At 40.3% G+C, this 15,982-nt stretch overlaps 1 protein-coding gene and 1 long non-coding RNA gene across 11 annotated transcripts in view; both read right to left on the reverse strand.

The window, feature by feature from the left end:
- Positions 1-15,982, reverse strand: part of orc1 (origin recognition complex, subunit 1) — a 107,908-nt gene that overhangs the window by 84,246 nt on the left and 7,680 nt on the right. For 7 of the 10 annotated variants that reach the window (XM_086048153.1, XM_086048150.1, XM_086048149.1 and 4 more), the window contains one exon: positions 1,963-2,135. The exons of the other annotated variants lie outside the window; for them this stretch is intronic. In XM_086048153.1, the coding sequence (XP_085904279.1) occupies positions 1,963-2,135 (173 nt within the window). The remainder of the gene's footprint in view (positions 1-1,962; positions 2,136-15,982) is intronic. 10 annotated transcript variants of the gene reach the window in all.
- On the reverse strand, positions 2,279-6,865 carry LOC147138010 (uncharacterized). Its single transcript, XR_015089086.1, has 2 exons — positions 5,726-6,865; positions 2,279-5,623 (listed from the first exon to the last, which is right to left on the reverse strand). It is a non-coding gene; the product is annotated as an uncharacterized LOC147138010 (long non-coding RNA).

The raw sequence follows: 15,982 nt of genomic DNA on the forward strand, positions 1-15,982 counted from the left end.
CCCAAACATGAATACATCACAAGTCTACATATCACAGTGAAATGAGTGGGGAAAAATGCACTTTTCGGTAAATTGCAGCTTTGTTATTCAACTTTATTCTGAATATGGTGGCCAATGTATGAGAATGGATATTGTCATGACGATGTCTTTTTTTTTTCTCTCACTTGCTAGGTGACACTTCTGTCACACAAACACATATCAAATACATTTATTTCCCATTGTGATTGCTGTAGTTAACACCCTTTTCTCATTCTGACTGCTGCAGTAGTTGGGAATACAGGTTAGTTATGAATAATGACTACAAGCGTGTAAGATGAATGTTAACCGAAAATCCAGGCTGTCAAGTATGACACCAGTATTTACTGCAGCATAGAATGTCATTGTATATGTCATACCATAATGGAATAATAGGAGACATTTAAATCACAAATATTCCCAAAAATCAATGTAAGTCTAGATATAATTTTTAGTTCTTCATTGTTAAATATTGGTATTGAATGTTGAATGTTTTGAATAAGGTGTATTCAGCAATTTAAAATATATACGAGTTCACAAATGGTGTCAACCCATAATTGTTCTGTGAAGCAAAGTGCAGATTAAAAATATTTTTTGTAGAATATGATCAAATTATCGTTAGTTTAAAAAAAAAAAAAAAAAAAAAAAAAAATTGGGGGGGCCCCATATCGCCCACCCCTAAACTTACGTGTTGTGTTGTTTTTTTAAAAAGAGCAAGACCACTGTTGTCTTCTGCGATACCACGCCATCTTTATTAACTGCCTGTCACAATTCTCCAATGTGTTTTCCCTGCTTTAACATTGCGCTCACAGGCATAGTCTTCCCTCTCGTGGTTCAACACATGTAATACCAGGACCCCATTTCACTGACTGACAAACACGCCCAACCTATATTGTGTGTGTAATCAGGGATAGCAATTTGTTAACATTTATATACCTTAATATCCCTTTGCATGCAAAGTATGTCCTTGTCTGGGACTGGGACATCTCTTGAGTGTAAAAACTTTGTTAGCGCTGCCATACGACCCGGAAGTGGAAGTCTTTCATTTCCTCCTAACCTTGCCTTATTTTGCAATACCGTAATTATTTCATTGCGAAATAACACAATAAAAACTGAAAACTTGTTCCTTTCAATAAAAACGCAAAAGTATTGCATCATAAGGCAATCTTAATATTCTCGTGATGTCCTCTGACGGGCTCAGGTCCACATCATCATCAGCTTTTTTTTTTTTTGGGGGGGCGACACTTGCGGACTGACGGAATGCAAGTACGGAAGCACTTTAAAAGGACAAGAACGGACGCGGTCGGAAGACGATTATTTTTATGAATGAGGACCGCGGGATGAGAACGGAAGGGTGCCCAGGTTGCGGCTGGAGGGAGGATGGGCAAAATAGGGTAAAGTGTCCATCTATGCATAATACAAATATGAAGTTTAACACAGGACGTTTTAACACAGTTTTTGCTAAATGTAATGCCCCACTAAAAAAACAACAAAAACAAAACGGCAACACCAGCACAAACACACAGCAAAGCTAGCATCTTGTGAGCTCATATGCTGGTCTATTTTATGTGCGCCTGTATGTATAATGTGTTTTCTTCCAGTGACACTTTAAAAAATTGTGGCTCTAGTTTTAATAAATGAATGCTTTAACGTGATAATAGATATTCTTATCGGAACTCTTAACTTAAAGTATGTTCTCTGTAAAAGATAGCGAGTCAGTTGAATTTTAAGAACGCATGCACGTCATGGCGCATGGTCAGGATGGTACCACCTCTGCCTAAATTTGAGCCAGGAAAAACCCTGAAACTCCACAATTTATAACAAACTGCTGTAGATGTGCTAATATCAACAAGGCACTCACAACTTAGACTGCTGCCCATGTGATACATGGATAAGCAGAAGAAAATTGATGAAAAAATGTGGCCTCTAATGAGATCAATTCTTTACCTGCACAGGTCTGACAATGGACTCCACATTGACTTCTTCATTACAGTCTCGACCGTGATAGTAAAAGATCTCCTGTGGATGCGGCTCTCTTCCAAGCAGTGGCAGCTTGCTCACAGGAACTTCAGACACACGAACAAACCATTGGACCAATGCCTTCTTCTGCCTCCCACTCTCTGAGATATAAATGAAACGATGCATGAATGGCTACTAACACAGGTCACATGATCTTCAAACATTCAAAGATTCTTGTTATATAATTGAAGCGTGAATTAATTTGAAATGAGAAGAAATTTGGGCAGGGCCAAAAGTCCGTAAGTCATTAATTTTGCGTTTGAGTTTATTTGAAAATAGGGACAAAACATATTAATGAACATGTACATATAAATATGCAAGATTATAGCCAAAGGCTAATTTCCATCCATAATTTACATCTTTAGTCTCTTAGGCAGGTTGATGTTAAAAACACAAGATAAAATGAATAGGCAACAGTAGGTAAAAAAACACAGGACAAAGACAAACTTGAGATACATGCAGTTTAGGCAGTGTTGTGATGACAATGTTGTTCATCCAGCAGCCAGGCGTTAAGATGTTTGATCAAGAGGTTCAGAGACGGGAGTTCATGTATGGTGTTTGGTATTGAGTTCCAGGTATGCGATGCACGGAAAGAGAAGGTGGTTTGGCTAAATGTACTCTTTCTGAAGGGAATCACACAGTCACCTCTAGAACCAGCTCTTGTTGATCTGTTGGAGATTTTTCTTACAAATTTTTGCAGTGGAGGAGGAGCTTTGTGGTGGAAGATTTTGTAAATCAAGATGGCATCATATTTAATAGTATTGTCCCAGTTCATGCGCTCATGTTTTTTTTTATTTATGTCTGACAGTGATGGTACACTTTTGGTTGTCTGTCCAATACTTTCAGAGCTTGTTTATAGACTGTTTCAATTGGTTTTAGTATGGTCTTACAGGCAGATGACCAACTTGTTAGGCAGTAAGAAATGTGGGGCATGATCATTGTGTCAAAATAGAGATTTGTTGACTCAAGAGTTAAATTATTTCTAATGAACCTGAAGTTGGAAAATTTAAATTTAATTCTATTCAGAGTGTTTTTGAGTTGTCGTTTGAAGAGAAGTTGTGAGTCAAGAGTGATTCCTAAGTATTTAAACTCTTTTACTACATTGATTGTTTTATTTTGTAGAAAAACGTTGGGATCACTGTCAGTAGTCGCTCTTTTTGAGAAGTACATACAAACAGTCTTGGATATGTTTAAGTACAGTGGTGATTTTTCAAGTCAGTTATACACATTTGTCATAGCATCTGTCAGTTCTTGTGCAGCATGTTTTTTTATCTTTCGCATGCACATATAGGACAGCATCATTGGCGTACGTTTGGCAGGTGACAATCGAAGGACAATATCTTGGTAGATCATTTATGAAAAGACTGAAGAGCAGTGGACCTAGCACTGACCCCTGCGGAACTCCGAGATTAGCCCCTTTCAGACCAAACCTCCCCTGAACTTTGAGTTCCTGGTAGCAGGAGTTCCTTGTACTTAGGACTTGTGTGTGGCCCACTAGTTTGCTTTCACACAGCGCGACAGTGGGCGAGGTAGCTTATGCAAATTTGATTGATGACAAAAGCCAGTAGGGAGCGGACTAATGTACTACCCCTCCGGTCCAGCAAGTGTCGCAGAATGACAAGAAGCGTGATGACGTCAAAAAAAGGCGTCCGTGAACATCAAGTCATCAATTCTTGCGACACTCTGCACAAAGATGGAACCTCGTCTGCTATTTCTCTTCCTCTTCGTGCTATTCAAAGTTGTTAATGCAAGACGGAAAAGGTTTGTGAGAACCATTGAAAGGTTCCGCCATAATAAAGCCCGAAAACTACATGTTCACCGGGAAATGTGGGAAAATTTCATACGAAAGACGGACGAGGAGAGACTCTCAATCTTCGCGGCAAGACACACATGCTTCGCGGCAAGGCGCAAACGCCCGCAATCACAAAGAATACAACTGGTAATACAACGTGTATGGACTGCTTCGCTTCACCCTCAAAGAAATTAACTTTAACATAAAATTTGATAATAGTGTGTACGCACCGTGTGCGTGTATCTGTCTGGCTTGTTTATATTTCATATTGCAGGCATCGGGCTGGAACCTGCTATCTATTCACACAGAATTAATGTATAGATTAAGTGTCAATTCGTTTAACTAAACTAATGTATAGATTAAGTGTCAATTCGTTTAACTAAATAACTAATGTATAGATTAAGTGTCAATTCGTTTAACTAATAACCGTTTTGTTTCAGATACGGCAGTGCTACTTATCGGGGTGTGTTCCCCGCAGGATCTGGAAGCACATCAGAACGTCTGAATGGTGGGAAGCAGTCGTTTCAACCTACGATGAGACCCAATGGATGAAAGATTTTCGCGTATCCAAGGGCACATTCAATTACCTCTGCAATCGTCTTGGACCAGAGCTGGAGAAGAGCAACACAAACTACCGTCTGTGTGTTCCCCTGCAAATGAGGATCGCCACTGCCCTGTGTAAACTGGCCACGAATTCAGAGTACAGGAGTATCTCACATTTGTTTGGCATCGGCATTTCAACAGTTTGCCAATGTGTGCATGATTTCTGTGCTGTTGCCAGAAGTCATACAGTTGCCCAGCATCAACAAATTAAAAGACATGGCGTCACACTTTCAGGTAAGATGGGGGCTGCCACAGTGTGTGGGTGCTATAGATGGATCCCACATTCCCATTCTGCGCCCAGAGGAGTATCACACAGAATACTTCAACCGCAGGCTGTAGTAGATGGGCATGGACAATTTTGGAATGTTTTTGTCGGTGCTGCGGGGAGCCTACATGATGCCAGAGTTCTTCGCTTGTCTGGGTTATGGGATCTTGTGGATAAATAAGGGTTTGCTACATGCTCAAGAGACAAAAAAACATATGCAGACAGGAAGTAGGATATTACCTGCTTGGCGATGCAGCATATCCCCTTAAAAGCTGGCATTTAAAGCCTTTTACTGACAATGGTAGGGTGACCAACCAGCAGTTAGTTTATAATAACAAGACAAGCAGAGACAGAATCACTGTGGAACATGCATTTGATAGACAGAAGGGTAAGTGGCGATGCTTGTCAAAACGGAATGACTGCCACCTGGCCAAAGTTAAATCTATGGTCTTAACATGTTGTGTATTACATAATTTGTGTGAACAGCATGGGGATGATTTCTTGGGAGAATGGGCTGACACCACTATTGTCCTGCAGCAGCCTGATAGTGCTCAGTCTGCAATAGTGGAAGCTGAGTGGCTCCATGCCCGTGCAGCTATTATGCAGTTTCTAAATACACCAATGTAAAGGATTAGACATATTTTGGTTGCATTATCTGTTTCTGTTATCTGCCAGAAAGCTCAAATCAAAGTCACGCTCTTGTATTCTGGTCTCCTTTAATTTTACGCTCCAGTCTTGCATTTTCCTGAGCGCTCAAGAGCTCTCGATTTCTGGTCTCCTGGAAGGTGAAGAGCTCATGCCTTCTGGCCTCCTGAAGAGACTGGAGCTCCTGCCTGCGCATTGTTGATGTCCTCCATAAACATGGCCTGGCTCCTTTCTTCCATGCGCTCCAATGCGTCAATGGGTGTCTCTGTCCCGCTTCCACTTACCTATAAGCATATGAATGCACTGAATAACAGTAAATAAATGGCAGCAACTGCTATATAACATAAAACGCAATTTTGCAAAGTCTGATTTTATTGGTCATTTACCGGGACGGGCAAGAACTGCAGGAGACGCTGAACGGGACGGAGTACAGCTTCTACTCTGGCATGGCGAGTTCTCGCTGGTGTCCTCATGTGAAAATGTCACAACATGTCCATAAAATGAGTAACAGTAGGGGTGGGCGATATGACGATATTAGATTGTTAAGCGATTTAACATGTTCACGATCTCATAAAGCCGAAAGATCGTTTGATCGTCTACATGGCACATTCTAAACAGTTTAGCTCTATGGCGGCGCAAAGCCGCTGACGCCTATACCCAACCAACCAATCACAGCATGCACAGTGCATGGTATGTGACACTCCCCGCCTCCCTGTTTGTTTGTACAGCGGAAAGCTATAGCGGAACGTCACCACGAAGCATAGTTGTTCCCGGAAAGAAACTCCACATCCACCGTGTCGATTTGGTTTGGCTTTTCCTCGGAGGAGAAAGCGCAAACCAGTTTTGCAGAGACTCGGTTCGGACGTCAGCGCCGACAGCCAAAGCAAACGGAGATCAGACACATGATAGCCAGAGGCAGCCGCTAGCTCTAAGCTAACGTAACCCACGGTAACACAGTCATTTAAATATGAAAAAACAAGCAAACAGTGTAAAGAAGTAAATGAGGCAGTGACTTATTACCTTGCTGAAGACATGATTCCCATTAAAACAGTGGAAAAGGAGGGGTTTAAAAGACTTCAAAGTACTAGACCTGCATTACGAGCTGTGTTTTTATGTTTACGTTATGTTACCTTTTATGTTTACATTCACTGCACATTTTGATAAAAATTGTTACAATTCGAATTAAAACCAGTTCATAAAGCTTAGCTGACTTAAAATGTCATTTGGTTTCTTTTAGAGTTTTATACACATTTTAAGTGTGTTTTATATGTTTAACATGAGGAAAATGGTCAGAAATGTGCAAATTATTTAAAAAACGATGTAAAAGAATCATGATAAAATCGTGATGGTGATTTTATTTTTAAAAAATCGTGATATGATATTTTGGCCATATCGCCCACTCCTAAGTAACAGCGAATGATTTAAGTATCCTTCAAGTTGTATGAAATTAAACTGACCGGACCGGGCAAGGAGGGCAGGAGACTCAGGATGGTCGGTGGTGCTACTGCTGGTGGATGGAGCGCTCTCACTTGAAACAGTCACAATTGTCCATCCAATTAGTAACAGTGAATGATTTAGGTATCTTTCAAGTTATATGAAAGGAAATTCATCAGGACAGGCCAGGAGAGCAGGAGATGAAGACCGTTGTCCAGCTATAAAACATGCAGACAAAAATTCACTGTTAGATGATATTGGCCAGTGATCTACACAATGTATTTCATCTTGAAATTGTATTAATATTTTTTATCTGGAATTTTGTATTCATCATGCAATGCATTTTCATCAATACTTAATTCTTAGTTACACCTTTCCCAATATTGTTTATAACTGTTATGACTACGTATGTGATGAGACAAATCAGGTAAACATTTTTTAACGGTGTGGACAGACCCTTACCTGAAATACAAGGCATATACTTAAAAAAGTGACGTTGTCAGTAAAGTAATGCCAGCAGGAAAGTTGCCGGTCAAAATTACGAAAATATGCCACATAAAGGGCAGCTGGGAAGCGTTAAAACAGGCCACCCAGCTAAATATTTATGGGACTATTTTGTAAATACCTTTGTTTATTGGCGCCGAGTCTTCGCACATGGCGTCGAGTATGACGGTTGCAGAATCTTTTGTTCCACAGGCAGTGTATCCCGGATGGTGGCCAAAGATGGCGTCCAGTCGCTCGTACCATTTGTTGACCTTTCTGTCGTTCCACCTACGGCCATTGTGGTCCTTGAGCTTTTTCGAATCCTGCTTTAGCTTCTTCAGCTTTTCGCGGACTTGTTTTGTGGTGTGGTTAATGTTTGGCTCGGCCAGCTTCATCGGGATAAAGTGATACGCTTCATCATTTCGTGTGGTCGAGTCAAAGTTGTGTTGGACTTGCTCGTCACCGTAAATATCTATGAGTGCAATTACCTCATCATCCATCCACCGATCCAGTTTTTTCACTCCTTCCTTTCTTGAAATACGAGTTTGTGAAGTGTGAAAATGAAACCAAAACTGATCACTAACGACGAGTTGTGCAACGGCGGCCGGAAGTGTGCCCAAAAAAAGCCGATCCAAAACAACACACCCCCAAGTTCAACCAACCAATCAGTGTTCGTCAGCACAGCATGCCCACTAAAAAGTTCAGGGTAGGTATACGAAGATCCTCCTGGCTAGGTGGGACTTAGATGGTTCATGGAGGAACTAGCCAGCCCCGGAACATTTTTGGGGTGTGAACACGAGTGTGACGCAAACTAACAGGGTAGATACGGAAGTTACCGAATTAGTTCCTGCGGTGTGAAAGGGGTTATTGTTAGTCCGTAGTGTTGATTTTGTGTTCTGTATCCTAACACACTGATCGTCCAGATATTTAATCCATTTTGGATTAATATTTAATCCATTTTGAGAAGTTAAAACTAGACAGTTTGGTCAGCAGTATCTGATGGTTGATGGTGTTAAATGCTTTTCTGAGATCAATGAAAACAGCACCAATGACACCGCCTGCATCTAGCTTTGATTTTGTTTTCCAGAAAGAAGCAAACCGCCGTCTCAGTAGAATGTTTTCTAAAACCAAACTGCAGCCTGTTCAGAGTGTATGGAATGTTGTTGATGTGATCAATAATTTGTTCTGCTACTATCTTTTCCAGAACTTTTGAGACTGCTGGAAGTATGCTTATAGGTCTGTAATGGCTGGTTATTGCAGGGTTACCTGATTTCAGGTGGTGTTATGACAGAGCATCGAGGGTTCAAGGAAGAGACTGTCGTTTATTTATTTACAATAGCAGTTAATGGTGCTATGAAAGATTTTTGATAATATTTTAGGAATGTTACATCCATACTAAATGCATCTTTTGATTTGGACCTTTTCAGACCAGTCACAGCTTTGACGACTTGTGACTGTGATACTATGCACAGATTAAGAATGGGTTTATCTGCGTTCAGTGGTGTTGGTGGGTGATATTCTATCTGAGGGACGTTGCTGGGTGTCAATTCTTTAACATTAAAATAATAATTTAGAGTTGTAGCAATGTCCTTTGGATCATGGATGATTTTCTCCTCCAACTGTAATTCCCTTATTTCTCTGTGTATTAAAGTATTTCCTGTCAGTTTTTTAATATTTGTCCAGATCTCTTTAGTGTTTCCTTTCGCAGTACTACTTATGTTGATAAAAAGATTTCCTTTTGCAGATCTAATTTCCTTTCTTACTTTATTTCTTAGAGACGAAATTGTCTGTCTGTCATTAACCCGTTTTGTTTTAAGTGATATTTTAAGAGCATGATCTCGTTTTTTCATTAATGTCTGTATGGCTTCATTTAACCATGCGAGATGATTATTTTTTTATGGTTGTGTTTTAATTTTCCTTGTAAATACAGACACAGTGTCTTGGATAACAGTCATGAAAATATTACAGCTGTCATTAACATGATGATAGAAGATATAATGTTTCCAATTGATATTGTTTAGCGCCTGTGTCAAATTTGTAATCTCCCTTTTTGGTACTCTCATCTGCTCTGATATTGTTTTCTTAGTACATGAGTATCTATTTTTAGATAACTTTCTTGAGAACAGAATCAAGTTGTGGTCTGACAGTCCTGTGATCATATTGAACGTCTTTTGAATCCTCTCACACTTATTGGAAAAGATAAGATCTATGCATGTTTCAGAAGAAGTAATCTTTACCAGAAGTAGTCTGGTAGGACCTTGGAAGCAAAGCACAGCACCCTTCGGCAATGCCATTTTTTTGTTGAAGGCTATTTTGAACTCCGTCACACTGTCAGTCTCAGGTTGGATCAAAAGCAAAGAATAGACATGTGTCTTCAAACAGGTTTTAAAAATGGACAGGGGGCGAGCTTGCTAAACATTTAATGGAAGTTTATTCCAAAGGGAAGGACCAGCAACAGAGAAGGCTCGATCCCCTCTGAGGCTCCGCTTAGTCCTTGGCACCTCGAGCAGTGCCTGGTCCGCAGACCTGAGGCTCCGGGAAGGTGCGTAGGAGTGTAGGTGCCCGGAGAGGTACACCGGGGAGAGGCCATTCAAAGAGCATTGTGTGTCTGGTGTGTGCGGCCTGGCCACTAGGGGGCAGTATAATATACACAGACATACTACACGTGGATTGGATGATAAAGTACAGAAAACCAACAATGAACTACTCTGCAGTGACATTGTTTTTTGTTTTCTTTTTTTTTTGGGGGGGGGTGCTGTGTTGCATGCTGTTAAGATCTTTCTTGGATGAACATAATGTTATGGAGGTTTTTCCAGTCAGGCTTCAAGAAGATGCATAGCATAGAGTCAGCTTTGTTTCGTGTTTTTAATGACACCCTCCTGGCAAATGACACTGGAGACTATGTTTGTCTTGTTTTATTGGATTTGACTGCAGCACTTGATACAGTAGACCACAGTATTCTAAGCATAAGCACATTTCTACCGGGACCGCTGTTGCATCTTTCCACCCTTAAAGCCGAGAGAGTGTATACGTAATTTTCTATTTATTATTTAAGTATCGGTTTCTTAACTAATAAAATGCATCAGAATATACACATGACGGTGTCGTAAACCCGCGGAGGATGTCTCAATGGCGGTCACACGTCGATCACGGGAGCTATGAAATGAGTAACAGCAGTGATATAGAAGACGTGCTTGTGGACTTTGAACCAGTAGAACCAGTCGAACGTGATATATAGTTAAGATATATCCACCATGTCGTAACCAATTCCACTCCCAGCTGACTCTTGTTTACCAATCATATTTCTTCTTCTACTCATAAACGCTGCAATGACAATGTCACTACCATCACTTACAGGCCAATACCAGCTGCTCACAGTACCACCACCCTCACTAGCTCCCCCTGCAGGCCCTCATTATCATTACCACTATCGGACAATTTACCCATTGAAACCATCACCGGCAGACGCTTCCCTTGCACACACAAACAACGTGGTTTTAACAGTGGTAATCTAGTATATGTTAATACTGCTCATTCGTACCACCATGAGCGCACGTCCAGCACAATAATTAATCTGGCCGTGCTGAACGTGCGCTCCCTTTTAAACAAAACTTTTATCATAAACGACCTGATTTTAGACAATAATTTACATGGTATACTTTTGTCTGAGACATGGCTTGGTACAGACACTCCAGTTGCTCTCAACGAGGCTTGCCCACCGAATTTTAACTTTTTATTTTCTACAAGGGATGGCAAAAGAGGAGGCGGGACTGCATCAATTTTTATTAATACTCTTTTATCAAAGGAGATCATTTTTAGCAGCTATTTATCGTTTGAACACCATGCCTTTGTTTTTAGCAGTCCCCCTATTCTCAGCATTACCGTCTATAGACCTCCCCATCATTCCACTTCTTTTATTACAGAATTTTCAGAATTCTTATCCATTTTATATTCCAGTTATAACAGGATATTAATAACTGGCGATTTTAATATACACATGGACAACATCTCGGACCCACTATCCAGAGATTTTTCAAACCTTTTAAACTGCTTGGATTTTAAACAGCACGTCTTGCAGCCAACTCACAACAGAGGACACACCCTGGATTTGGTTATAACCTATGGCTTGTCTGCTGGTGTGTCCTCTGTTGTTGACTTGGCAGTGTCAGACCACTACTGTGTCTATTTTAACATCGCCAGTTTTAACCATCTAGCAGTCCCGGTCAGAACAGTGAAGAAACGCTACCTATCTTCTGAGGTGGCTGCAAATTTTATCGAGATCTTAAAAAACACTCCTGCTGACATTTTACCTGGACCCTGTGATCTTATTGTTGACAATTTTAACCTACATCTTAAATCATCATTAGATTCAGTAGCTCCACTTTTAATTAAAACAACAAAAACAAAGACTGTACCCCCGTGGAGAAACAATGCTATCAAAATATCAAAGAGAAAATGCAGGAGTGCAGAGAGGAGGTGGAGAAAAAGTAAACTTACAGTACACTATGAAATTTTATGCGAACAACTGAAATCTTACAATAAAACAGTAAAACTGGCAAGATCTTCCTATTTCTCAAACCTCATTACAGTCAATAAAAACAACCCCAGGGTTCTCTTCTCCACCTTTGAACTTTTAACTAGTTCTGATTTTAATAAGTCCCCACAGAGACCAACAGATGCTCTCTGTGAGGACTTTGCAGACCACTTCAGAAGTAAAATCGATGACATAAGATCCAGTCTTTTAGCCCGTCAAAACACAAGTCTTAATAAACCCGGACAATCATATTTACATGAGGAAACACTGGAAAGTTTTGCCCTGGTTGATGCAAGGACACTTGTTCGAGTTTTCTCCCAGGTAAACCCAACAACCTGCCTTTTGGATCCAATTCCCACATTTCTTTTTAAGACATTTTATGGATTTTTTGAAGAACAAATTTTAAATATAGTCAATTGCTCTCTTCAGACAGGCGTCTTCCCCGCTGCCTTTAAAACGGCGGTGGTGAAGCCCCTTCTGAAGAAGAGCGGTTCTGACCCGAGCGTTTTTAATAACTACAGACCCGTATCCAACTTACCGTTTTTAAGTAAGATTTTAGAAAAACTGGTTTTCATCCAGTTGAATCATTTTTTAAATACAAATAATATTTTGGAGAAATATCAATCTGGTTTTAGGATGAACCACAGTACGGAGACTGCTCTTTTAAGGATCTTAAATGATATTAGGTGCACTGCAGACGTGAGAAAACTCACAGTCTTGGTGCTACTGGGTCTAAGCGCTGCTTTTGATACAGTAGATCACCAAATTTTATTAAATAGACTTAAAAATCTAGTGGGCATCTCTGGTACTGTTTTTGACTGGTTTTATTCCTATCTCACAGACCGATATTTCTTTGTAAGTATGGATACTTGTTCCTCTAAAACTCATGGAATTAAATGTGGGGTTCCTCAAGGTTCGATTTTAGGCCCCTTACTTTTTAATCTTTATATGCTTCCCCTCGGGGATGTCATCAGGGGACACGGCATCAGCTTTCACAGCTATGCTGATGACACGCAGCTGTATATTGCCGTGTCTCCTGATGACACAGGACCCATTGATACCCTTTTAAATTGCATTTTAGATATCAAGTCATGGATGGCAGATAATTTCCTACAGCTCAATCAGGACAAGACTGAGGTTTTAGTTATCGGTCCCGAAGGTCAGAGAGAGAAGCTTTTACCAAAACTACACATTTTTAATCCCTCACACTGTGTGAAGAACCTTGGCGTCATTTTTGACTCTGAGCTCAGTTTTATTCCTCATATTAAAAATGTAACCAAGATTGGTTTTTATCACCTTAAGAATATCGCCAGAGTCCGCCCGTTTCTCTCTCAGGCTAACACGGAAGTGCTGATGCATGCCTTTATTTCCTGTCGTTTAGATTACTGTAATGCCCTGCTCTCTGGCCTCCCGAAAAAGAGCATTTCACCACTGCAACTACTGCAGAATTCAGCCGCTCGGGTGCTGACGAGAACCAGAGGGCGGGAGCACATTACGCCAGTTTTGAAATTGCTGCATTGGCTCCCTGTGTGTTTCAGGATCGATTTTAAAGTACTTTTATTAGTTTATAAATGTGTTAATGGTCTTGGGCCATCTTATTTATCTGATTTGCTTTTATCATACCAGCCCTCGCGGATCCTGAGGTCCTCTGGCGCCGGCCTTTTATTTATTCCAAGGGTGAGGACCAAAATGCATGGCGAGGCTGCATTCAGCCGTTTTGGTCCTCACCTTTGGAATAGCCTGCCAGAGGATGTCAGGTCTGCAGAGACTGTTGATATTTTTAAGAGGAAGCTCAAGACACACCTTTTTAGTTTGGCTTTCAACAACTTTTAAATAATTTATCTTTTCTTTTGATTGAAGATAATTCTATGTTTTGCTTTGAATGTTTTAAAGCACTTTGAGTTGCATTTTTATGTATGAAAAGTGCTATATAAATAAAATGTGATTGATTGATTGATTGATATGTTTGTAGACAATGACAATATCGACGTTTTTGTTACAAAATAGATGTTAATTACCACTACATTTTTACATTAAAAATAATGCTTCCCTTGCACTGACACTTCATTTTTACATATTCGATTGAAACAGTAAAGATTAATAAACTCGGACCTGTGTGCAAGCCACATGTCTTCTGGAATTCTTTTGGAATTATGTTGGTGTCTGCTACAGGGGCTGATATATTAATTAATTTGTAGGTGTTGAATTTCTGGGAAAACTTCATGTTTTCAAGGGTAATTCCAAAGACGACCTTAGGTTTTGGGAAGCTGTTAAGCCAGGCGCTTTAGGATTTAATGGGTTAAATGGCCTCGCGCCGGCATACCTCTTTGAGCACCTCCACTCCTATTGGTCTGCATACCAGGCGCTGCTCGATGTGCCGAGGACTAAGCAGAGCCTCAGAGGGGATCGAGCCTTCTCTGTCGCTGGTCCTTCCCTGGGGAATGACCTTCCATTGGATGTTAGGCAAGCCCGCTCTCTGTCCATTTTTAAAACCCGTTTGAAGACACATTTCTATTCATTGGCTTTTGATCTGACCTGAACAACATCTCTTTAAAATTGCTAAATACAGCTTCTGCAAAACAGTGATATTCTATGACAATATTTAACAATAAAGAACAAAAAATATGTATAGACTTACATACATTTTTGGGAATATTTATGTCATTTAAATGTCTCTGCTGTTATTCCATAATGATGTGACATTTTGAGCTGCAGTAAGTACTGGTGTACCACTGCTAATTTCTACTACAGCAATCAGAATGAGAAAAAATGTATTTATGTGACGCATGACGAAGTGTCACCCAGTGAGAGAAAAAAACAAAAGACATCGTCATGACAACACCCATTCTCATACATTGGCAACCGTATTCAGAATAAAGTTGAATAACCAAACTGGAATTTACCGAAAAATGCATTTTCCCACTCATTCATCGCTGCGATATGTAGACTTGTGACTTGATTCATGTTTGGGTGGCGTCACACTAATAAGCCATTATAGTTTGTGCAACAACATGCCTCTGGAATACAGGCTAGTTATGAATGATGTGGACTAAAAGTGTGCAAGATGAATGTTAACCCATCATCCAGGATGTCATGTTTGACTTGCTCGCTAAAGTACTGAGTGTGTGTGTGTGTGTGTGAGCGCGTTTATGTTTGTTGGTTCAACTCGGCGACTGTTTTCTGAGTGTGTGTGTTTAAGCTTTTGTTTAGCCTGCTTGCGCGGTCGCCAAGTTTTCCCTCGTTATCCATATGGCTGGTGGTGCAACAGAATTGCTCTTCACGGTGACCGTTTTGGCACATCTAACAATGTTATTCCCACCGACGTCCGTCATGTCAACCCCAAACCATTTACAGACTACGGACGATGTGGACTTGCGCCTTGCTATGAATCCCCGCTCGCCACTCCTCTATGTTTTAAACAGCTCTGCTGCAGTGCGGACAGAGTCACGTGACCGGGTACTGCCTGCTGATTCAGCAAATTCTCCTCTGCCGTCAATGCACCCTGATTTTCAGCATGTCCTCATACTTTGCGTCTATCGAGTCGTTATGCTTTTTGAGGCAGTATTACTACTCAATAATGTAAAATTACACATCGTGAAAGCAAGATCAACGATGATATCGATAACGATATGTATCACCCACCTCTACCTGAGACTGACATATTTTCGTCCGTTTTTCGGTGTCTATTGTATATAGTGTTTTGTGTTAATTTATTGAATTATTTATGTATTGTATTGTATTGTGTATGCTCGTTTTGTTATGGCTAAGCCTATACTATTTTGCATTATGTGTTATGTTAAATCAAGCTCAGTAAAAGATAAGTGCTTTGCTTAAATACACATCAAGTATTTCTCTTTGCTTTATGTTCTGCTTTCCAGTCATTTGACTGAGAGGTAATAAAAATCTTAGCATCTGTTTTGAAGAATTATTCACTATTTATAAAAGTGCTGCTTGTCAAGTACGCTGCCACCACCTCACACTCGTAATTCAAATCTTTGGCAACAGCTCATACATACAGTATTGTGCCACTATTTGTCCTCAAATATCTGTTGCCTTAAGGGTTTTAACACTGTGACGCCAAAGTTTTTTGTTAGCCTGTCTATGGCCATCCCCCTTATGTGTTTGCACTAAGCCAACAGACTTAAAGAGGGAGTCAACTAAACATTTTTTTGTCAAGAATATGTTCTATGCA

The sequence above is a fragment of the Filicampus tigris genome, chromosome 12, assembly GCF_054856515.1.
Source record: "Filicampus tigris isolate MCC_2025a chromosome 12, RoL_Ftig_1.0, whole genome shotgun sequence".
Classification (NCBI taxonomy): domain Eukaryota; kingdom Metazoa; phylum Chordata; class Actinopteri; order Syngnathiformes; family Syngnathidae; genus Filicampus; species Filicampus tigris.